Source organism: Pteropus alecto, unplaced genomic scaffold (assembly GCF_000325575.1).
Source record: "Pteropus alecto unplaced genomic scaffold, ASM32557v1 scaffold80, whole genome shotgun sequence".
Taxonomy (NCBI): Eukaryota; Metazoa; Chordata; class Mammalia; order Chiroptera; family Pteropodidae; genus Pteropus; species Pteropus alecto.
Window position 1 is genome coordinate 1303835 of NW_006430460.1, and position 24846 is coordinate 1328680.

Here is a 24846-nt window from a genome sequence, read left to right on the forward strand (position 1 = left end):
AGGCTGTCCAACGTCACCGGTCTCGGTTGAAATGAGGTGGGCAGTAGCGTTCCGTGCTGTAGGGTCTCTGCTGGCACGCGACTGCGGGCGGAAGTACCTCACGTGCATAAGTGACAGTTAAATAATGAGAAGGGAGGCGTTTTGAGTATCTGTTACCTTTGTTTTTAATATAGTTTATTCAAAGTTTGTGTCATTTGATTTTCATTAATGGCTGTGTTTTTACAGCTGGCTCACAAAATTCCTAAAAATTTAATGATCGGCTCTTGCAAACCAGAAAGCGTCCGCTTCAGCGGAGCAGTGCGTGTAAGCCCTGCAGCTGCCACGTACCCCACGTACCTGTCGCACGGATCGCGGGCAGAGCGTTGGGCTCCGCGGGAGCCATCCATGGCCGTGCTCAGTCCCGCTCCCTGCCACGTCCTCCCCAGGGGGACTGCTGCTCTGAGCCCTGCTGCCGTAAGTCAGGTGCGCCTGTTTGGAAACTGTGTACAGTAGAGTATTCTTTTATTCTGGCTCTTTTTGGCTCCACGTGACGTTGATGAGATTCCTCTGTGCCATCGCCTGTGTCTGAAGTTTATTTTCATTACTATACAGTATCATGCCACAGTTAAATCTCTTTCACCGTTAATGGATATTTGGTTGCTTTTAGTGTGGAACTCTTATCAGTACTGCTGCTTTGGATAATGTTACCGTTTCCTGTGGGGTGTGTGTGTGAGCGTTTCCAGCGGACACGTACCTAGGAGCGGGACACGTGGGTCATAGGGTACTGTGTTAACCCTCAGTGGGTGACACCAGATGGTTTGCTCAGGTGATCATACAGGTTCCCAGTCCTGGTTGCCCCACATCCCACCGGCACTCGACACTGTCCGTCTCTCGTGGGCTAGTCGTATATCTTACTGTGGTTTTGCCAGCCTGTCAACCATTATTGTGTATTTACCTGATAACGTCGGAGGTTGAAAGTTCTTTCATATGCTTATTGGCCATTTATATTATCGGTGAGTTGTTTTTTAAGATATATCTTACTCTGTTCTCTGGATGGTAAATCACAAATTTTTTTCTCTGGTGGCAGCTAATTTATAGTATTGGTTTTGCTTTGACTTTTTTTTTTTTTTTTTTTATATTATTGTGTTAGGTCCTGGCAGTTACTTGCTGTTCTGCCCCTGGTTGTTTTACTCATTTTCTGTGTTGTGTTTCTGGACGTGAATGCGAAGGCGTTTTTGTGTGTCTGGTTTATAGCTGTCCCCAGCCCCTGGAACGGTGTCCAGCACATGGTAAGTGTTAGTATGTGCTGTTGAGGAGCATGTGTGTTGGTAAGTGTGCAGAAGGATGCGGACTCATTGTAACGTAAATGCGTCTGTACCGACACCCAATGGGGGCCTGACGCTGAAGTCAGTAAACACCGCTCCGCATTCATCCACCGTTTTTCGTGGCCAGGTGATAAAGTCCTCGAGTGGGATGCGGTTCGAGGGCCTCGTCTGATCTGATGCTCCGTGGTGCACATCTCGCACTGGGGAGGGAGCATTTCAGGCGTGCGACGGTGTGCAGAGTGGCTGAAGCACCAGGGCCAGACTGCCTGGGATCCGCTGCGTGTCCTCGGACAGGCACGTAGCCTCTCCGTGCCTCCGTCTTCTCGGCTGCGTGATGGACTCGGTAGCAGTACCTGCCTCGTAGGACCTCTGCGGGGGCCGTGGCAAGAGCTGAGAACGGTGCCGGGCACAGAGTAAGCGGCACATGAGCGTTGGCTGGGAGGCAGCAGGGCTGTGGGGACCAACACAGACATGGTGCAGAGTGCAGATCGCTTTTTAAAAATCACTTTAAATTTTTATTTAAATATTTAAGTAAAATACGAGACTTCTAAGACATTTTGCACATGCTTTGGGCTATTGAATTCAGGAAACAGTTGAGTAAGTGGGCAAGTGGGAGGCAGTGACTTCGCAGAAAGAACCGCAGGTCAGCTGTGATCCCGCTTACACGCCCTGTGGCCGAGGCCAGTGGTTTGTGTTACTAATTAGCCTGGAAGCTGCTGCTGGGCAGCTCACTACTTGATGAGAGAGACAAGTCCCTTGTTGGACAGAACTCCGTTGGAAAAGTCTCTTGTTGACCTGAAATCTGCCTCTTCTGTCACTTTATGGGATCCTGGTTCTTTTCTCTGAAGAATGTAAAATAAATGGAGGCAAATAGGTCCGTTGGTCATGTGGCTCCATGAGCATTTTCTTCTTCGACTTCAATGTCCCTGGCGGCCTTGGTCGGCCTGCATGTGACATGGCCTTGAAGCCCTTATCATCCCGGTCATCCTTCTCTGGGTGTACTTCACACGTCAGCATTTCCCTGAGTGCTGAACCTAGAGCTAATAACTGGCTACATTTTGCTTCATCTGCCAACGGGCGAAGAACATGATAAAATGCAAAAACCTTTATTTGCACTTATCAGCCAAGCTGTGTCATTAATTGACTCTATGATATTGGATTAGTCACTAACCGAGGCCTCATTTTTCTCAAGTTGAATGATTAGTCAATACTAATGAAAGATCGTTAACAAACCTTTCTTGATATGGGTAATTTAGATGTTAGTCAAAAGAAGCTAAAATATTTTGCTTTAATGAGAAGGAAAAGTACATCAACCTTCATGCTCTGTATTACATTCTTGCTGAAGGCCGACATTGCCCATTAATGTGAAAATCTAAGCAGGGATTCTGAGATCTCAGCGACCTTGCAGCTCGTCTCATTAGGATAAACCGTACAGGTAATAGTACCTGGGGTGAGCTTGGCTTTATTGCTGGAAACAGAAGTTTCTTTTAGCCCTCATGGTAATCCAGCTGGTTAACTGCAGCTGGAGTTAGATGTATCGGACACGTCTGTTCCAGTTGATCTGTGTTGGTTATGGAGGATGATCGTCAGCCATTTTGTTGGTTCCCAGTATAAGCAAATTATTTATTTTTAGTTTTCCGAAATTCGTGTTTTAAATACCTTCACCATTTTGATTAGAAAAAATTCCTTGAATCCTCTTCGGAGTACTTAATGTGCGTTTCCGTATCTGTCACCGCTACCACTGAGGGACTCCAGTTTCTGGGGCTAGTCAGCTGACTGGCGTGTCCCCAAGTTTCCTCTTCTGTGGTTGCGGAGCCTTGACCTAGAGCACAGCAGTGGCTTTTATCTCTGCTTGGACTCCTACCTCCACTGTCTTTCCACTCCGTGGCCAGAGGGTCATTTAAAAGTGTGTCACATTCTGTCATTCCCCTGAACCTATGTGAAACCCAGCCCCTTCCCTGGCCTGCAGGGGCCCAGGTGGGCTGGCGCTGCCCGGCTCTCCAGCCTGTTCCTTTTGCTCAGTAACTTTCCGTCACACTGACCACTCCATGTCCTCATGGCACGTCACAGTTCATAATTACGTGTGTTTTGGGTTGGCGACTAGACTCGATGCTCAGCGAGGGCAGGTATTGTGTTTTCATTCGCTGATCTAACACCGACGCTCAGTATAGTGGGCCGGACACAGGTGCTCACATGCTTCTTGTTCTTACAGTCCTGGGACTCTTGTCACTGTCAGGGAAGTGTCAGCTTCTCCCTCCCCCCGGCAGAGTGCCAAGCCAGCATGGCCGCCTGCTTGCGTTTCGCGGTACCGATTCTTCCGTGAGTCTGTTTGCAGTGCCGTAGCGAGAGATAGTAATTCTTGTTGCAGTCTGTAGTCGATTCATTTCTAGAAGAGTTTTAAAATGCTTACGAGCGTGTTCCCAGCTGTTTGTTTGAATGTGACTTTGTGGCCTTGGCCTGTGTGTAGTATAAAACGTGAGTCTAGGTTGAGGTTATTTTAAATTTGTTGCTGTGTGTGTTGCGTAGGAATGCCAGAAGGGACTCCTTTTAATAGTGACAGTATTGGTATCTGTCATCTGAAACACAGGACTCTTTTCTGCAAATTTAGTTTAATACTATTGCCATGCTAACCAGAAACAGTAAATCACTCATTTTTTGGTCAAGTCACCAAAATACTGCTTGGTCATTTTCCCAGAGGCTTAAAAACTTAGAGCATTTGCCAAAGGGAGTCACTTAGGCCCCTCTGGACACTTAGGACCGGCCCTGGGTCTGTCTCCGATGCCGTGTGGTAGGAGAGGTTCATCCTGGCCTCGCTCTCCAGGTTTAAGCGTAGGAAACAGACTCATTTTTGGACCGCTTTCCCCTTTTATTTTTGCATTAGATGGCAGCCATGGGTCCGATGCTTTGGGCAGGTGCTTGGCCGTGTCTGCTGAAGCGGTTCCAGTGGCTGAACTGCCTCTGGGACCTGAGCACGTTTCATTTAAAGCTCTTTGGAGCTGAGTACATCTTGGCAGAACCCTTGAGAAACTATAGCCCATAATTCTTCAAAAGCCACCGTATTATTAGGTAAAGAATTTGGGGTAAAGGGTATTGCTTTAATGGTCTTAATGATACTTTTTGGGAAGGGCCCCTCCCATCGTCATTACAGTGACGTTATGATGTGGCCCAAGGCCCTGACTAGGCGAAGCTGAACCCGGGGGGTTACCTACTGCCAGTGGCGGGGAGAAGGCTCTGTAAGACGCATGCCAGGGCCCCGGGCTCCCGCGTCCGCAGCCTCTCTCTCGGAGGCTGCCTCCGGTCATACACAACCTGCTCTTAAGCGTTAAGTGACTCAGCCGGGCAGGGGACGGTCCAATGCCCAGTCCAGGGCGTGGTAAAACCCCTGCTCTGACATTGTCATGAACTTGAGTAAGTTACTCAGCCTTTCAGAGTCCCAGCTCCTTACCTGTAAAAGCAATCACAACGACTACCTTGTCGGGCCGGGGCGAGTATGAAACGAGGGAATACATGTGAGGTTTCTGGCGTGTAGCACGTTCTCTGTACGTGAATCTCCCTCCTTCCTCTGCATTACTCTTCTGAATCCTCTCTGGTGGTGTAGGGGTCCCTGCACCCAGAAATCCAGGGGCGTTTTGCAACGGCCATTTCGGCCTTTCCTGCAGCTCTCCCCTGCAGATCATAAGTTTGAAGAAGTGTACATATAATAAAGTTGGCCCATTCATCCGTTTCTGATGAATTAAATAAGGGAGGGTGGCATTTGGGTAATCAGAAAACACTATCTTAAAATAATGAAAAATTATTTTTTAAAAATGGTTACATTAAGTATTTTTACAGCTTAAAGATGTCACTTAGAACTGCGTCGTTATCGACCGGTCCTGCTTTTACGTCTGTCCCCAGGGAAGGAAGAATGGGCAAGATGGTGGCAGCGAAGGCGAAATCCCCAAATTCGACGGTGCCGGGTACGACAAGGACTTGGTGGAGGCCCTTGAGAGAGACATCGTGTCCAGGAACCCTGGCATTCACTGGTCAGTGTTTCCGGGCTGGCGAATCGAGGTGGCGGAGAGAGCCGGCCGTGGCTGCCAGCTTGGCACGCGTCTTCCCTCGTCACCCCCTCGTCTTCCGTTCGTGGCTTCATCCGTAACGCGAGGGTGCGGAGCGGCAGGACAGTTGTTTTTTCAGAACAGAACCGAGATCCTTTACGTGTTAATTTGATGGTGGTGTGACTGACAGAGGCTGTTAATTGAATGACATGTCCTAATTAATAACTGCAATGTTATCTGATCACTGATCGCATTTTATGCGGTAAGAATTAAATAGTGTTCTTAATTTATGAAGAATAATTTCATAAGTGAAACAATGAAAAGGCTTAGTGTTGACCATCAGTCATAGATGTCCCTGAATAAACATGGAACTTTGCTGGTCTCGCACAGGGACGACATAGCAGACCTGGAGGAAGCGAAGAAGCTGCTGAGGGAAGCTGTCGTCCTCCCAATGTGGATGCCCGACTTTTTCAAAGGGATTCGAAGGCCGTGGAAGGTGAGAACTCGCTACACCAACACAGGTATAGAAAACGCTGCCTGTGTCGTAACGAAAGACAGCATCGCAGTTCCGTCCTGTGTTTGCACGGCTGTGAAGGTCGGGGGAGGTTTGCTTAGACCCCCCGTGTCCGGGTTTGAACTTGTAGTTCAAACACGGAGGGGCTTGGAGGGTTGCTAAGTCACTTCCCACAGGGTCACTGACCCAGAGAGTAGTTTTGGGAATTTTCTAGGTGTCTGTTTCTGTAAATATGTTAAGCAAATTAAATTTTACTGGTACATAGTCTTATAGAATAGGTGTTTAACCAATAAATATATTTCTGAAAGTTGGCGTGTTTCTCACTAATTCACGATTTTGATCACTTCATCTAGATTTGATATAATTCTCGGACCCAGTTAGAACGTGTGTGTTTTTAGCTTGTTCCCTGCGTTAGAGCCTGCCCGGGACTAGCTCCTCCTGAGTCTGTTTTCACGTTAGAGCTTCGAGCAGCTGCTGCCGGACCTTGCTTTGGTCTTTGCCTAGCCGGGCCCTGCCTTTCCTCTGGCTGGGAGACGGAACTGAAAGCTCATCTGACTTTGCCCTCCTGGCTTAGCCGGGGGCTGTCTCTCCTCTCAGGACCGACTCCTGTTCGTTGCTACGAACGGCTTGGGGCACCTGGCATTTTGGTTGCCTCTCACGACTTAAAAACTTCTGTAGACAGTTATAGATTTACCTAATTCAGGGACCATGTTGTATACCGTACATTCTCCCTTTATTATAGCTTCTAAAACAATATTGAAAAGAGAGACTGAGATCTTAAAGCTGGTATTTAAAGGAGCTTTAAAATAGCCGGAGTGGTAGGTGCGGCCTCCCTTCAGGATGAGCCAGCAGGTTTCAGTGGCAGGGCGATTTGCAGATGTGGGAAGGCGGCCTGAGGCGGAGTGGAGGGTGGACCGTGGGCCGTGGGCCGTGGGCCAGAGGGGCGGGGCTGGATGACGAGTCTGATCGGAGGCTGTTGCCATAGTTAAGCCCTTTGTTATCTGACTAGAGAAGGCAGGCGGGTTTGTGAGAGGCTTTTAGGGGGTGTAAGTGGTAACATCGTGACTGGTAGGATGTCCGACTCTGGGTTCCAGGCCTAACTGAGGGGTGGCAGCTACCCCAGACCGGGCCAGACTTCACAGGTCAAGGGGCTATTTCCCACCAGCCTGCCCATACTTCAGATGTCAGCTGCAAACTTACGGGTCCCTAGGTCCCCCTCACTTTTGACCAGCTGGCTATAAATTTGAGCTTTCTCACTATCCCTGTCTAATTTCAATGATTCCCTAGAATGACTCACAGAACTTAGGAAGGTATCGTAGTTAAGATTACAGCTTTATTATAGTGGAAAGAGGTACCTCAGAGCCGGCTCAAGAGAGATGCATGGGGTGAGATGGGGGGACGCTGAGAGTAAGGCCTGTGTGTGTCCCCTCCCGGTGGGGCGGGACACTTGGCCTGTGTCCCCTCCTGGCAAGGTCGGGGTGCTTCATCCTCCTAGCACGTGGACGTGGACAGAACCTAGAGTATGGCCAACAGGGAGGCCCGCTGAGCGTCGGCGTCCGGGTTTTCGTGGCGTTCATTACACGGCCACGGCTGATCGGGTGGTGGCCCGTGAGCTTCAGCTCCCATCCCCGTCCCCGGGTTGATGGCACAGGGCCCCGAGCCCCAGCCCTCCGGTCACACGGCTGGTTTTTCCAGCCAGGCCAGTTGCCCACTCCATCCTGAGTCATCTCTTAGGGGGCTACCGTAAGTCACCTAGGACAGTCCAAGGATTTGGAGTGTGCCTCCTGGGAGCAGGGGAGGCCAGCGTGCTGTGTGACACGGGGCGCAGTGAACCGGCGCTGGGAATCCAGAAACGGGCAGGTTCCGACAGAGACGAAACGTTAGGTAAACGCTCGGAGGCAACTGGAACCAGAGGCTGGGGCTTAGGCAGAGGAGGGACAGCTGTGGGCGAAGTCGTCCACGGAGTTTTATGAAGGAACAAGAGCTGCGGGAATGCCCAGGGCTCGGGGCAGAGGCCCAGAGACGCCAAAGGTGGTGCTGGTGGAGAGGGCAGGGTCCCAGCGTCCCTGGGAGGGAGGGTCTCGGGAAGAAGGGACCAAGTACCGGTGTCTGCACACCAGAGGTCAGAGGGAGAGGGTGCGGGCTGGAAGGTGACCGCTGGATTAGAAAATCAGGTATTTTTGGTGAAGAGGTGGAGGCAGAAGCTGGTCGTAGCCCATGAAGCAGCACTGATAAGACAGGTCGGCCCGGGACGGAAGGAGAGGCGGACAGCAGCCCGAGGATGCGTAGGGTCAGGCGAAGGACTTTTAAAAAACGGGACCCACTTAAGCACGTTTCTGTAGCTGGGAAAGAGCCAGGGCAGGCGACGCAGGAAGCAGAGGAGGCGATGGGGGAGCAACGTCGCGGGGAGCGGAGGAGCAGACGCTGCACGGCGGCCACGAGCCACGTGTGTGGTGGCCACGCTGACGACGTGACAGGAGCCGAGAGGGCGCGAAAGGGAGGGGACATCGCAGAAGGAAGCACGAACTTGGCTGTAGCCATGCCTGCACCGTTAGTCGTTTTTATAGCTTTCAGGGTATCAATCTCATGCAGTTAAAAGCTCCTTGTAAAGGAAAAAAATTTTTTATAAATCTAGTGTTTTAAATCCTGGTGGTCCCTGGTGGTTCTAGGGGTCCGTGTTGCAGCCTGAAAGGGTTTGGACAGTTTCCCAATTTAGTTTAAGAAACTCGGACACACACGTCGTTTTAAAGTTTAAATCCCCAGCTTTAAACTAAATTAACAGACGGGTCAGACTTTCTCTTAAGATCAGCAACGATTATGCAGAAGAAATGTGATGCTGGCTGTCAGCGGAACTGTTAAGGTGGCTAGTGAAGTCAGCGACTGAGAGTCCGTGAGTCTTCAGACCAGGATTGGTGACCCCAAACGATTTTTACTCCTCATTGATTTATTTTTATAGAATGCTTTTCTGTTTGTTTGTTTTCAAAAGTGAGAAGTAACTAAGATCCAGTTTCCAGTCCATGTCACGTTTAGTGGCTCTTTCATGCTTTTCTGTTTTGTTTTCAAAAGTGAGAAGTAACTAAGATCCAGTTTCCAGTCCATGTCACGTTTAGTGGCTCTTTCATCAGTGACACTAGTTTGTGTACATGATTAACTCGCTAGCTGGTAAAATGCTAGCTAATTCGATTCTGTTTGAATCCCTACTAGGTTTTAGTTACCTTATTAACTAAGGAATGATTCTTTGTTTTTGATTAAAAGCTGTGTCGTCAGTTGTTGTGGGAGACAGGTTTTATTTTCATTTCGTTGACACAGAGCAGTCTCTCCTAAGTGATATTCAAAACTGTGCATATTTATCTCTTGCCAGTTTTAGGGAGAGTGGACAGCGTCTGTCCAAACGCATCAGGAGACTCCTTGTCGTCCAGGCCCTTGTCAGCCCACGTCTGAGTGCCTCTGATGTGTGACATTTTGTGACTTCACTCTTCATGGTTTTCTGTCTATAAAATGAGACTCGTGCCAAATTCACCATGGTTTTCTTGTAACAATTGAGTTTATCTTCTGCTGGGACGTTTTCCTTCTACAGTATTTTATGAGAAAGCATTTTAACCCGATAAGCCACTCACTGAAATAAATCTTTGGTGCCTCAGGGCGTGCTGATGGTCGGACCCCCTGGCACTGGTAAGACCATGCTCGCTAAAGCCGTCGCCACCGAATGTGGCACAACCTTCTTCAACGTCTCCTCGTCCACGCTGACGTCTAAGTACAGAGGAGAATCTGAGAAGTTAGTCCGTCTGCTGTTTGAAATGGTGAGTGGCGTTCTGCTCAGATTTCGGAGTGCTGTTGGCGCAGGCAAGTGACGCTGCTATAATCTAGGTCGTTCACGCAGGGCCGGTGGCCTGCTGTGACACACTGATACGGCGTGGGATGGGGGGGCGTGTGGGGTTGTGATGTGCCTCTGGCGTCCCTTCCTTGCTGAGTGAAGCGAGGCCCTCTGGCACCCTGTCCGCGAGGGCGGGGAGGCTTTGAGGTGTTCCCGGGACCAGTGGGCAGGGCGAGCGGAAGTCCATTTTAATACGTCTCTGAAAGAGCAGTTAGAAGTCGATCTGCCACTGTAGTATGTCCCTTTTCCTAAAGGAGTGGCAGCAGTTACTTATGAGTGCGTGTTCGAGGACGGAGGTTGGTGACATAACTTTCAAAAGTCTCGTATCACGGACGTTTTCTAACGCAAAAGCAGAAGAACAGTGCCGTGAACCCCCATGCGTCCGTCGCCCAGCTTCACCAATCTCGTAACCTATTTTGTGTTTCTGGAACTTTCCTTTTTGGATGTGAACGATCAATTTAACCTCAGTCAGTGACCAAATGTGACATTAAAGCAGTGAGAAACATCTGCTGTTTATTGTGGTTTTAGAAATGGAATTTCTAAAAATTCAGATCACTGAATGATTTCTTTATGATGTTTCCGTGAAGGCTAGGTTCTACGCGCCCACCACGATCTTCATCGACGAGATCGACTCCATCTGCAGTCGCCGGGGCACCTCTGACGAGCACGAGGCCAGCCGCAGAGTCAAGTCCGAGCTGCTCGTCCAGATGGATGGTAATCACCGTCCGATCGCGGCCTCAGACGTGTTGTGTTTCCTTTGGGCGTTTTCCGTAGAGTCGTACCTTGGAAGTTCTCCGTGGATGGCCTCGAAGGCAGTCTGAGCTCATTTGTTCGTCCACTTTGCATTTGATCATGCGTCTGTCTGTTAAGAGTCAGGTTCAGGGGTTACAGAGAAGAGGAATGTCGTGGCCTTTGAGGGATTTCTGTTGGGAGCGGAGGTTCCAGAGGCGGTCCCAGGGGGCGTTGAGACTCTGTTTTTTTGTTTGTTTTTTTTTGCCTTCAGACCCCTTGGGAAACAGGGCTGATCTGTTTTCGTAGTGATATCCAGACATTATTTACCTCTACATCCAGTCTCCTTCTCTTACAAGTGGCTTTCCAGAGGCCAGAGGACATGTGGGACGTAATAAACTGGGAGCAGAAGCAGACAGAGAATCCAGTGGTTCTCCATTGAGTTAGACATTCAGGAGGTTTGCAAAAACGTAAAAAAAAATCACACTCTTTTTCTTATTTTTTTGGTTTGGAAAATTACAGTTATTTTTCATAAAAGTATGGTATTTAATGTATTAACAAATAATGGCTTTTATTATCACTTTAAAAATGAGTTGATATTTTAAAAAATTCTCCGTTTTAATTTCTGGTGGTAAGTGTTGGTGGATGTCTGCCACACACACAGAAGCTCTTCAGAATGCAGTGACTTTTAAGAGTCTGTGCAAGGGTCCTGAGGCCGAAGTGTGTGCAGGCCACCAACCTAGGTGGGCAGCAGGCACTTAGGCGGTGACGGTGTGGCGTCGCTTCCGGGCCAGAACTGGACCTGGGGTGCATCCCAGCACGCAGCAGGGGAGGCGCCACCCAGACGGTGGGGGTTGTGGAGGGACTAGCCGAGGCCGGCTCGGACGCACTCGTGCACGTTAGTCCAAGAAAAGGCTTGGGCGAGCCCCTGAAGGGAGAGCGTGACGGGCCCAGAGCCATGTTTAGAGACACGTTACTCTGGTTGTTGTGTGCTGAACGAGGAGGCCGCTTAAGCAAACCGTGAGAAAACATAACGTTAAAAAATACCCCGAGTGTGCCATTGTAAAACAGCATGGTTGCCCCCCACCCTGGGTGTTCATTGATTACCTACCACGGGTGTCGCGTCCGGTGCCAAGCATAGGAAGATGCGTAAGAGGGTTACTACAGCCCCGCCCCCGGCCCCTAAAGATGGGCCATTTCAACTTCTGCTGGAGAGTGAGGGGAAGGAGCGGCTGTGTCGTATTTGTGGGGAGTGGTATAGAAGAAAACACATCATGTGTTTTAAAAATATCACTGGATTCGAATTAGCCGAATTTCACAAAATTTTGTATTTGTGACTGCTGATTATTAGTTGGACAGCTTGATTCTTTGTGATAATGATTTAAATAGTAGTTTAGTAATAATTTATTAAGAAAATACCATATTGAACTGGATTGCTTTAAATCCACTACTTTGCTGTGTCAGGCTAGAAACTCTGGTAAAGTTTGTGAGTTTCTGATATTTTTTTTTCACTGCATATTTTCCAGAGTTCCTGTGTAACCTTAAGTTTTTTATTCTAAAATTGTAATTCTGAAAAAGGAGACTCTACATACGTATATTTGGACGGGTATAAAAAGAAACGGTTTTTTCAGTAGTGACTGATTATTAGGTTTATTCTTAAATTTTTTGTTTATTTTTTGAGTCCCTTAGACGTTTGAAGGAAAAAACTATTACAGTATAACCTGCATTTCAAAACTATGATTGTACGCAAGTATATTAATTAAATGTGAACCCCCTTCTGTTCTCTCTTGTGAAGATCAAGTAGACTGACAACTAAAAAAAGTTTTTGAGGATCTTCATGATTTAAAGAAATTAGAGAAAACTAAAGAACATAATCCCCTATGCCTTTTCCTTTCAGAGGAAGTATCCACTCATTTTCCTTACAGAAAATATGGTTTTTCTTACTGGGTTAGAGTCCAGCGATAGATTATGTGAACTCTCCTACCTCGTTCCGTAGTCACCTGTTGACGTGTCGGGTTCGGCGGCAGTTCGTGCGGAGCCCACCTCCACGGCTGTGGCCGCTGCTGAGAACTGTCGCTTGGATGGAAGAACACGGACTGTGAGGAAAACGCTCTTTCCCCCTTGCCGTCGTAGGAGTTGGAGGCGCGTTGGAGAGCGACGACCCTTCCAAGATGGTCATGGTGTTGGCCGCGACCAACTTCCCGTGGGACATCGACGAAGCCCTGCGAAGGAGATTGGAGAAAAGGATTTACATTCCTCTCCCAACAGGTACGGTGCGTTCCTTCGACTGTGTTTCGCCCTTTCTTTTGCTTCTGTTACATTTTTAAAATCCCTCGAAGTCCTCACTCCGTTGGGAGGTCGATGGCATCACAGAGCGACTCGTGGTGGCCTGGCGGCCCCGGCGCTCAGCGGAGAGTCTTAGTTCAGAGCGGAGTTCATGTCCGTGACCCCGGCAGGCAGCTGAGTCCTTACTTTTACACCCGAAGGCTCTTCATGAAAGCTGAAGTGATTAAAAGTGAAGTTCTCTCGAGATCTTTTTAAAAATACGCTGCTTTGAAAGATGTAATTTCATCGTATCGACAAACGTTGAAATTTTTACAAGTGACTTTTTTCTTTCTATATTGAGATAAAATTTACACGCTGTGAAGTGTACAGATCTTGAGTGTGGAATCCGGTGAGTGGTGACAGATGACTGCTCCCGTCACGCCAGCACCTGCTCGTGACGTGGGGCGCTTCCGTCAGCCCGGGACGTTTCCCTGTGCCGCCTGTCGTCCCGTCAGACCTCCTTTCCTCTCCCGGTTTTCATCGCCATAGGTTGGCTCCACGGAACTGGCACCGTGACGTACCACTCCGCGTGCAGGCCGCTGTCACTCGGCCCGGCACTGTTAGAGTCACCGTGCGCCGGTACATGTGTCAGGAGTTTTGTTTGTGGTACGATTATACTGCGGTTCGTTCTCTTTTTGGTGGACATTTGAGTTTTCTAGGTTTGGGCTGTTACGAGTGAAGCAGTAAATGTCTCCCAGAAGTTTTTTCTGTGTGAACGTTTTCAGCTCTTTCGGGGACCGTAGGTGAGAACAGGTGGACCCGAGACTGGGTACGTGTGTAAACAGCCAAACCCAAACCTGCGTGGCCGTGCTGCGTCACGTTCAGCGCCGGGAGCGAGCGTGCCGTGCCTCCCCGCCCTGGTCAGCGTCTCCCTTCGGTGGTCCTGCTGAGTGAGGGATGCTCTCGGTGCCGTGGAGCGCTTCTCACGTGCCCTAGGCCATCGCGTCTCTTTCGTGCAGTGTCTGTTCAGGTCTTTTGCTCAGTTTTAATTGGTTTATTTGCTGTTTTCTTAGTGGTGTGTAGTTCTTTATCAGATACGTGCCTTGTGGGCACTGTGAGCATTGTGGGCATTTTCTTCCAGTTTGCGATTTCTCATTCAGGTTTCCGTACGGTGTCTTTTGATGAGCAGACATTTTAATTTTGATGAAGTCCTCTTGTCAAATTTTTTTTTAATGGGCAGTGCTTTTTGTATCTTAAGTCTTTGGTTACCCCAATAGGGCAAAGTTTTTCTCCTGTATTTCCTTTCAGAAACTAGTTAGATCTGTGATCCATCTTGGGCTAATTTTGAGATATGTGTCAGGGGTTGAGTTTCATTTTTTTCTTATGTGTGTTGAGTTGTTCTTGCACCAGTTGCTAAGAATTTTCTTTTTCCACTGAATTACTTTGACACTTTTATTGAAAATTATTTTGGTGTGTACGTGTGGGTCTATTTCTGAATTCTTCATTCTGTTCCATCGATTTTTAAAACATCTCGAGCTGTCTAGTCAGCACGGTGCTGTACTTTTCTACTTACCTTTCTTTCACTCTGCTGTTCGCGTGCTTCTTCCTACTGCATGTAATTATTTGTGATGCTCCCATTTCCCAGATTGTTCTTTCTCGTCCCTTCCATTTACATTTTATTGGTTGTTCAAAGGCGACAGGAAAGCATTTGACTCTGTGACGTCTGCCCTGGCACTCTCCCTGTGTGGCTCCACGTCCTCAGTGTTTCGTCCTTGGTACCTGTCTCCCAGATGCTCCTTCATGGAGGGGACCTGGATTTCCTGTGTCTCCCTCTGCTCCTGTTTGTTGACTGACTGATGGTGATGATGGGGCGGTGAGCGTTTACTGGGTGCCGGCTGTGGGCCGGGCTTTACCTGCGTTAACTCATTTAACCCTCATGACAGTCTTAGGAAGTGGGCTCTATTCTCTCTGTTACTTTGTGTCTGAGGAAGTGGGGCACTGAGTGGGTGGGTGCCAGGCCTGGGACAGCAGAGCGGGCTGTGAGCGCGTGGTCTGGCGCCAGGGCACACACGGTGCCCACTGTGCGGCTGCCCAGTGTGCCCAGGGACCACTGTCACCCCTGGGGTAAGCCAGGGTCCTCCTGACAGTGGTGCTCGTGTTTGAACTGGAGGCTTGGCTGTGTGCGTGGGCAGCGCCCGGCCCTGCTGTTGACACGTCACCCCGCTGATCCTTCCGCAGGGTCACGGCTGCATTCATCAGTTTCACAGAGCTGGTGAATCCTGCGTAGAGCCTTCTGACGGAGCGCTGATGCAGCCAGTGTTGACAGTCAGAGTTACTGGGGAGCGGGAGGACGCCTCGTGCTCGGCTGCAGTGTGGCGCGTCACCCGTCACTCGGGAGCCGGCCTGTGCTGCAGGCTGGACCCCGGTCCCTGGGAGAGCCCGTGACCAGCACTTGTCACTTGTCACTCGGGAGCTGGCCTGTGCTGCGGGCCAGACCCCGGTCTCTGGGAGAGCCCGTGACCAGCACTTGTCACTCGTCACTCGGGAGCTGGCCTGTGCTGCGGGCCAGACCCCAGTCCCTGGGAGAGCCCGTGACCAGCAGCTGGCTGTTGTGCTCCGAGGCAGACAGTTGGCAGATACAGGGCTGGTCTAATGTCGGGACTGAGGGCAGAGTCACCTGTTCCGGACACTCCCGCTGCACGTGGAGCGCTGTGAAACGGGGCTCGCAGGTCACATTCGGAGACCTTACTGGGGCGCCAGGGGCACAGCCCCCTCCCCCAGCGTGGACCTGGGAGTGCCCTCCCTGCCCTCCGCCTTCCCACTCCCCTGCCTGCCCGCTGGGTGGGCTCCTTCGGGTGTCCCCCTGTGAACTGCAGGTGGGCTGTCGGCGCAGGATGGCCGAGGGTGGGGCACCTGAAATTAAGGGGTTCTACAGCTAAAGGTTTCTACTCACACACACCTCCTTTTTTTTTTTTTTTTGGCAATCCTAGATGATGCCAGCTTGCTTCGCTTTCTGCTGCTGTTGCTCTTTGCTTTGTGTGTGTGTGTGTGTGTGTGTGTGTGTGCGCGCGCGCGTGCCTGTGACTCTTACTCAGATACAGAAACATAGATTAAAATAGTCTAATTATCGGTCAATCAAACAATCATATAACCACCTCCTGGGAAAAGAAACGGAGTACGTCAGGCCTTAGACGCTCCCCGCGTGCCCTTCCCCGTCCAGCCCACTGGCCTCCTGGTGGTGGTCACGGTAGTCACTGCACTCTTTACGGGAACAAAGTCTCATTTTCCTTATAATTCTGTCACCTAGTCACGGATGCCCGAGCAGTCTTTGCGTAAATGGAATCGCACTGTGTTTATTTGTGCCTCGCTCCTTTCGCTCTGCATGTTTTCAGGTCCACTCGTGTTGTGTCACATCTCTGCAGGCATTTTTTGCCGTGCGGCATGTTGTCACGTCAGTCTGCTAGCGCTGCTGCGGCTAAGTGCCACAGGCCGGGGCCTCAAATGACAGACACATGTTTCCCTCAGTTCCGGAGGCCGGAAGTGCAGGTCGACGTGTTGGCAGGGTCGTTCTCATTCTGCCGCCTCTCTCCTTGGCCGGACGGCCACCTTCTCTTTGTGTCCTCATGCGGTCTTCTCCTGTGCGTGTCTCTGTCCCGAGGTTCTCTTATAAAGACGAGGGCCCACTTGCCCGGCCTCACGGTACCTTCATCACCTGTTTAGGGCCCTATCTCCAAACACAGTCGCGTTCCGAGCTGCCGGAGGTTAGGTTGGGGGCACAGCTCAGCCACCACATCCAGCATAGGACCATGCCACAGGCTTCCGTCGTCCTTCGTGAGGGACACTCTGATTGTGGCTAGTTCACGCCGTTACCAGTGCTGCTGCTATGACCGTCTGTCTGTACGCTGTCCGCCGGGGCGGGCACCTCAGTTTCCCGGCGAGGACAGGGTGTGCTGCTGGGCCACGTTGCGTAGCTGGGACCCCAGGTCACAAGTCTGGCCTGCCTTCCCGGGAGGCCGGCCCAGCGTCCCTGCTGCCAGCACCGTGCAGGCGCTCCTGCTGCCCCACATCCCCGGCACCTGGCTCGGCAGACTTTTCAGCTTACGCCCGTGTCTCGGTATACATTTCTGTGGTTTAATTTGTATTTCCTTCATTATTAGAATATCTTTTCCTTTACTGGCCATTTGGATATTGCAATGTATTTATTCAAGTCTTTTGCTTGTTTTTCTATTAGGTCATTTGATTTTTCTTTGTTGCTTTGTGGGAGTTCTGTAAATATTCTGGATGTAAGTCTTTTGTTACTTACATTTGTTGTAAATATCTTCTAAAACTTGCGTGTATGTTTTCACTGTATTTGTAATATTTTTTGATAAATGTGAAAAATAGGAATTTCTAGTTTTAACGTGGTCAGCTCATCAGTCTTTTTCTTTGTAGTTGATGTTTTGACTCTATATCTTAAGACTACTTTTCTGAGGTCATTAAGATAGTTTTCTGTTTTATTTTCTAAAAAGGTTATGTTTTTGCAGCTCACGTGTAAATTGGTGATATACCTGGTCCTGGTGTTTGTGTGTGGCATAAGATAGGACCCAGCTCTGTTTGGCCCCGAGACTGGTCATCTCCTCTGGCATCACTTACTGAGAAGACACTCCACCTGGGCCGCCACCTGGGCCGCCATGTGGGCCGCCGCGTGGTAGATCAGGCATGCACAGTAAAAGCTCCGATCCGCTTCTGGGTGCCCTGTTCTGTGTCACTGATGCATGTGTCTGTCTCTGCAAGAGCGTTACACTGACATGAGTCTTCCTGCTCTGTCTTAAAATCTGACAGCAGGTCCGCCCACCTTGCTGCTGTTCTGCCCGTGTCTCAGTTGTTCTTGGTTCTGTTTCCATAAACATTTTAGTACCTGCCTGTCTGGTTCCAGACAGACCTGTTGGGATCGTCATTGGAATGCGTTGACTCTGTAGGAGCATTTGAGGGGAATTGTCAGTGTCAAAGAGACAGGAAAAAAAAATAAAACCCACTGGGAACTGTTTTAGATTAAAGAAGAGTAGAAGGTATGCTAACTAAGTGCAACTGTGTGATGGGTTTTAAGAGAGTGATAAAGGCCTGAACAGACGGGGACATTTAATCTGCACTGTGCCTGTGTCCTTGGGAGGTGCATGCTGAAGAATTTAGGGTGGAGCGTTGTGCTGCCCATAGCTAGTTTTCCATTAAAAAGTGGGGGAGAGGGGAGAAGGGAGTGGGAATGGCAAAATGTTGGCAATCAGTTAATCTCCACGAAAGGTGAATGAGTGTCCACTGATTTTATTTCTTTACTTGTAGATTTAAAAAATTTCAAAATAAAAGTTGGGGGAAATAAAATTTTGTTTTACATATCAGGAAATAGTAGAAGGCCATATCCGGACCTCTTACAGATTATCTCAGTGTGCCGTATGAAGCAGATTTGCCACTAAAACTTATGGCAAGACAGCGAGCATGGTTTTTTGTTTTTTGTTTTTTTTTGGAAAATTCCGTGGTTGGTCTGAGCTTACTCGTCCACGTTGCAGTCCCACTGAACCACCCACGTCTGTGGCTGGCTTTCCAAGTGGAATGCACATTAATGAGCATTTTGTGCCAATCGCTGATTTTCAGAAAAAGAAAACTGGGTTTTAAAAAAAACTACTGACCGAGTTGTGGGACTTTTTCCCGATATCGTGTGAGAGGTGGGCAAAGTGACTCATAGGAGTTAGACTCTGTGCAGTCCGGTTGTGTATAACCAAAGCCGTTTTTTTGTTTTTTGTTTTTTCATTAAAAGCATTTCTGGGGCTTGAATACTAATGTTTTTATTTTTCGTAAAGGATCTCAGACCCTTTGTCCTCACAGCAAGTATCTTCGCCATCTGTAAAGGGATCTGAGTCCGTTTCCATTTTTAGTTGCCGCAGCCAAGGCACATGGGAGGTTAAATGGCTCCGTGAGTCACACGGTGACTTGGTGACGCCAGTGGACTCACAGTTTCTGACTCGTGTGTGCATTAGTCTCTCTTCTCCTGAATGTTCATATGTGATTTCTCATCGGCTGGTTTATAAAGAAAAACATCTAACAACAGCACAACGTCTCCCAACAGCAGAAGGAAGGGCCGAGCTCCTACGGATCAGCCTCCGCGAGGTCGAGTTGGACCCCGACATTCAGCTGGCGCACATCGCGGCGAAGATCGAGGGCTACTCTGGCGCCGACATAACCAACGTCTGCAGGTTTGTGGGGGTCTGCGGCCTGAGGCGTCAGCCGCGTTTAGCAGGACGGGCCCGAGTGGTGTTGAAGCTGTCAGCCCCTGGCGTGACTGCTGCTGCCCGTTTCCTTGACACGACTTCCCATTTGTCTTGTTTTTTCGTACATAACTTCCCTGGTTACTGTTAGATGAATAGTTAGGTAGCAAGATGGTCACTTTCTCCAAGAAATCATTGTGCCTAGCTTGCAAATAATGACTGTGGCAACTTAAGGTTAATTTGGCCCTAAATTAGGGCCCACCCGCATCAATATCAAATAATAACTGTAGTTTAGGCTGGATTATTTTACTATATGCAAATGAACAGAATTGACCTGTTTAAGCTGTGAAAGATACATACTAAAATTTTCATTTCGGTTTAGTGGTATCCTAATTTTTAGACAATTCACACTGTTCAGTGGGGTTTTTTTTTTTCTTTTAGTTCCTACTTTCCTAATTATACCTGAATTGACATAAGTGGCCGTGGTGAACCAGGCCAGGCTGTGAATTACCCTAACATTTACCCGTGTGTTTACTGCCACGTGTACAATTCAGACTTCACAGTTCTGCTTCAGTTTCCTGAACTTCTTGGCTGCCTTTGAGGAGCCAGTGGGGACAGTTCAGTGCCCTCCGAGCTCACCTGCACCTCCAGGGTCCAGTTCCGGTGCTATTTACATTCGAGCCTTTTGCGTCCTCTTCCACCTCCCCCGAGCCCCCAGGCCATGTAGAACACTCCAGGCAGCATTGTAAACACACGTCACGTGACCTTTCGGATATGTCCGCAGCCTTGTTACGCTGGACGTGTCGCGGCCATGTGCAGGGTGGGCATTCACCGGCTCTGGTGCCTTCCAGGGACGCGGCCTTAATGGCCATGCGACGGCGCATCAGCGGCCTGAGCCCCGAGGAGATCCGCGCGCTGTCTAGGGAGGAGCTGCAGATGCCGGTGACCAGCGGTGACTTCGAGCTGGCCCTGAAGAAAATCGCCAAGTCCGTCTCCGCCGCAGACCTGGAGAAGTATGAGAAGTGGATGGTAGAGTTCGGGTCTGCTTGAATTTGTCGGCTCTTTCATTTCTGATATTTTTGTTTATAAAATGTGAAGAAATTCCTGCAGTTAAAAAAAAAAAACAGGTTTGGAACTTTTCATTGGATTTTCACTTATGGGAAAGCCATCTAAAACCAGAGTATAAATGTGGTCGAAAAATAAGAGAAGCTGACAGCCCAGCGGGCCTGTCTCCCGGCCACGTGCCCGGCCGCCCACGGGTGCACTGCCACCACGCACCCAAACCGGGGTGAGGGCGCAAGGCCCGGTCGCGACGCCGGCGGGAGCTCGCTCACGAAGGATCGGAGGACCGCTTCTCACGGCAGGGGTTGTCTGTGTGTGTTTCTAGTCTTTGCTCTGAACGTGAGGGACCTGGCACGTGTTGACTTTAAACGTCAAAGCTGAGTTTGTGTCAGATTCATTATTTGTCGTTAAGAAGAGTAGTTTTGCGTGAAACCGTGCACGTGTGAGGTAAGCCTCTGGAACCCAGCTGTCACTGTCAGACCGTGTCCTGGTCGGAACGCCTGCCGCCACCCCCACTCCTTCTGCAGCCGTTTCGTCATTTACCGAGCACGGAGCGGGGAGCAGCCTCATTTTGCCAGGTCGTTTCTCTGGCCTTTAGTATTTTTTGCCTGTAGTTCTCAATTTCATATTGAAAGGGAGTGGGGAAAGAGCATTATGACTGCATAAGACGCATGTCTTCATTCCAGACTTTTAAATTTGTTTTCACTTTTCTTTTAATACGGTCAAACAGATAAAGCCTTCGTTTTTTTCAGCTCCAGCATTGTTTGATTTTTGCTGAATTTGACTTTCATATTCTAAATAGTACTTTTATATTCTAAACAAGTCCACTCTTGTGGCTAATGCAAAACAGACAAAACAAAATTTTATAATTTTCCAGATAGCTTGTTTAACAAAATAGCATTATCCTTAATGAACGACGTTCATTTGCAAATTTTAAATTGCTCTCTGTCTAGGTTGAGAACACGCACACACATTAAGATCGGGGTAGAAATCTGCCAGACTTGTTCAGTCTGGCAGAAATTAGACAACAGGAAGAGGCCGGAAGAATAGATGGCCTGTGTCTAATCACTTTGTTGTGGAAAAGTCCCAAAACCAGTTCAGTGAAAAACCAAGCAGTAACTCGGAGAGGAGGAGAACTCAACTTTATTACACACTGTCCCAGAGGAGCTAATGCTCTGAAGATCTGGGCAGTGTGTGCTCAGTGGCAACATTCCTTATATACAGGGTTTTTACACAAGCTGATTGGTTGATTCAAACTTAGACCATTACAAGTGGAGAGAGTTGCTATGGTTGCTAGTAGTAACACTGGCAGAAGGGCAAGAGTTGTCATGGGTTACGGAGAGTTTTCATGGGTTAGGGCTGGTACAAGGTGCTACAAATTGTTATGGAAAGTGGGAGCTGCCAGGGTGAGTGCTGCTAGGGGCACAAACAGTTACATTCGTGGAGCAAAGGTCCAAACAGTTACATTTGCAGATCGAGCAGAGTGCAAGTGAGCTCTTGCATGCGGCAAGCACTTTTGCAGAAAGCAAGCATATTTACAGAAGCAGAACAGAAAGCTGATTTAATTTTTAATGAAATTCCCCAAAGTTCCTCTTCATTCTCTGCTTTTGATGCCCATTTAAATTCTTTTTAGGGCATCACTTTTTTGATTTCCTTCTTGATTTCCCTGGACTAGATACTGATAATTCTATTACGTAAAGATCTTTACTGCAGTATTTCTTTTTTCTATGGCCTTAAACATTTGTACATAACGGATTATCTCTTTGGCCCTTGCTGTCTTATATTTTACTCCTGATGGTGACAGCCTAGTCCTTAAATTTACTTAACACACGTTTTCTCGAATTCTGCCAGGCCGTAATCCGTATTTTCTCCCTCCTCCTCTTCTGCGTACGCTTTTTTCCCAAGGGCGTTTCCTCACTTTACCTTTTCCTTTTTCTACTTGTTTTTCCATACTCACGTCCCTATTCGGGTGTCACCTGCTGCGTCCAGCAAGTGGTAAATCCTGCTACATCCTGCGTGGCTCTGGAGAATATACCTTTTTACTTCCAAGCTAGTGCATCGCCTCTGAAAGTAGAGAATTAACTTTCAGAAAGGTTATCGGGGTCCTGTCCGTGCCATACTTGCATGGGCACGTGTGCCACTTTGGTCATTCATTCAACAAGGTCCTCAACTGCCCGGGCCTAGTCATCTATCTGTATATAACAGTTGATGAGATTGAATTTTCTATACATGCCTCCTTTTGTTGCTAGTAGATACTCTAGCGTTAACGTGTTTTGGTAGGTGACATTTCTCATCTGAGTCTGCCGATGTGCAAGGTCATTAGTAATGACCTCTAAGACTTCCTTAATATAGTAATTCTTTTCCCACTTTCTCCTCCCGTACTCCCAAACTTTATGACTTTTCTAAAGGAAAAATCCATGAGTTTTAATTCGCCTCATGTTTCAAAGTTTGGCCAGACAAATTATATGCGAACCTCAATCCTGAGAAGTATTTACCCGACTTAAGATGTTTCCAAATTCAATTTAAAAGATCATCTGAAAATTTTCATTTCAACTTGCAGCCTATTCAGTACTTTATTCCTGCATCTTCTCGGTTGTTTCTTCTTTATATTTGCCCCTTTCCTTTCCTACCTGGCGAGAATTGGCTTTATGTTCTAGGATCTTTTTGCAGTCTGTGTCCAGCTTTAGTCTAGTAACTACTTTGCTGGGGTGAATGCCCATATGGACAGCTGTGCCTTAGCCTTCTCCTGCTGTACTACAATTTAGTTAAGACTCTAGAAGTTATTAATTTTATCGAGTAGACAAATTAAGAATTGCCCTTATATTTTCCCTAGATAAGAGCTCGTATCTAACTGGAATGTCCTTTTAGTCTAGTCTGGACTAACCCGAGTCCGTCTCTCTATCCTGCAGATTAAATGAATTTTTCCCTGATTCTAATTATTTTCATAGTTAATTCTGTTTAGGAAATGCAGTCTTTCTTGAGATAGAATGTTATATTTTCATTCTTAGATTTAAATGTCCTGAAAAAAGTTTGATATTTTGTGACATAAAAACTTCTTCCTAAGAAATCGCATTATAACTTCCCAAATTAATGGGGTGGGCTTCTCAAATTCTCACTTGAATTCTCTGTTTTTGCTAATCTGAAACGTTGATCATCAATGACATAGCAAAGCTAAAGGATTCTGTGAACTACTATTCTGGACAGAGGATCGTTTCCAATAGTTTATATCTAGCCTATGTAGAGCTCTTTTTGGAGAGCTAATTCAGTTTGCTTAGAAGATACCTTTAAAATCTAAATGGTTGGTTTTTATATTTATCACCAGTTCAAATTATCATTAGTATTTCAAATATATGCCTCCTTTGCATTTTAATCTATTGCTATTAATGAAGATAGCGAGTTACAACCAGAATTCTAGAGGTCTTACATTTGTTGGCTCAGGTGCCTTAAATAAGCAATGGATTGCACATATGTGTAGCGCAGTTTGATAAAGCTATGTGTTTCAGGGAAAGGGTCAGTTGGGTTATAACACACATAAGGTTGGTTATTTACTGGGTCACATACTGAATACTGAGTCTGGTTATAGGTATAGGTCCCTTTCTGAGTTCCCTGGCATTTATAGTAGCTGTAGAAGATTAAGGTAGTGAAAATCCTCTTAGCTCCTTTGGTGACATGAATACCTAGCTCACAGTCCTTCACTCTAATTTCCCTCCCGCCCCAGTGTCCAATTATAAGGAGCCCCACAATGAAATTTTTCAGGCTTTGGCCATGCGTAGACCAGCCAGCTTCTGGTTGGTGCCTGGAGTAGGGCATGTTGTCTTTCTACTTTTGAGGGTTGGTGAAATCCATCTGCACCATCCATGGAGGGATTTCTGTGGAAGCTGGGGGTTGGCGAATATCCAAACAGTCTGGGCAGCTGGTCCTGAAGCTTAACTACGCTGATAAAGCAGGCAAAACTGAAAGAGTCTAACTGCATTAGTAATGTTTCGGTTGGTTTTGCAAATTAATGTATCCAAACTGAGTACAGCAGTACGTAATTCAATAACAATTGCCTCATAGAATCTGTATCATATTGAGCCAAATTCTTTATATAATTCAGCGATCCTATATTCTAATAACACCTATTATGTTGGGCCAATGAACACTTTAGCTAGGCCAAATTATAAAACACATTTTGGCAGATATTTTAGGTAGTATTTTCAGTTCCTGACTCCAGGTTGCTTTAATTTAGGGTAATATACTGGATTAAAATTTATAGTACTCTTTCTTGGTTTCAGTCTTTTATAGCATAGGATTATTTTTAAAGCATGCCTATGACAGGTTTTATTAAGAAAAGGTTGATGGAAAACAAACCATTTAAGTTTTACTAAGAATTTGTCTCTATTTCTCCCCTATGCTCATTTGTTTACTTGCGAATGTTAGTGGGAGTCCCTACTGTAACAGTATGAGGACCTGTCTGGCTCGGTTGGAGCAGCTTTTTCTTCCAATCTCTAACCCATACCTCTTGGCTAAAAGGGGTGGACCTAATTTTTTAAGAGGATTGGGGCTTTTTCTAAAGTTTCCCTGATGATGTGATGGGGAATTCTCCCTGAGGTCTGAAGGTGTTGGGACATTTTCAAAGTTAACTATTAATCCAGGGTTTCTTTCTAACTTCCTTACCACTAGGGGATTATGCGGGCTCCTTCCAAGATAGGATGACCTTAGTATCTTTGCAGTAGATCTAGAAACCCCTTAGCTAATTTTCCTGTCTAACTCTTTTCTAAGTGCCATGAACCCCTTTTTATTATATAGATGTTGAGGGACTGGAGGTCTCTTCTTCCGTATCTAC

General features: G+C 47.7%; 1 protein-coding gene across 1 annotated transcript in view; it reads left to right on the forward strand.

Moving 5' to 3' along the window:
* The window catches only part of KATNAL1 (katanin catalytic subunit A1 like 1), a 52566-nt gene extending 31785 nt beyond the window's left edge, over nucleotides 1-20781 (forward strand). Inside the window, exons 4-10 of the mRNA XM_006904826.3 lie at nucleotides 5199-5326; nucleotides 5732-5837; nucleotides 9497-9655; nucleotides 10317-10443; nucleotides 12592-12726; nucleotides 18821-18947; nucleotides 19811-20781. Coding sequence (XP_006904888.1) covers nucleotides 5199-5326; nucleotides 5732-5837; nucleotides 9497-9655; nucleotides 10317-10443; nucleotides 12592-12726; nucleotides 18821-18947; nucleotides 19811-20009 — 981 coding nt within the window. The 3' untranslated portion in view covers nucleotides 20010-20781. The remainder of the gene's footprint in view (nucleotides 1-5198; nucleotides 5327-5731; nucleotides 5838-9496; nucleotides 9656-10316; nucleotides 10444-12591; nucleotides 12727-18820; nucleotides 18948-19810) is intronic.
* Nucleotides 20782-24846: the final 4065 nt, after the last annotated feature.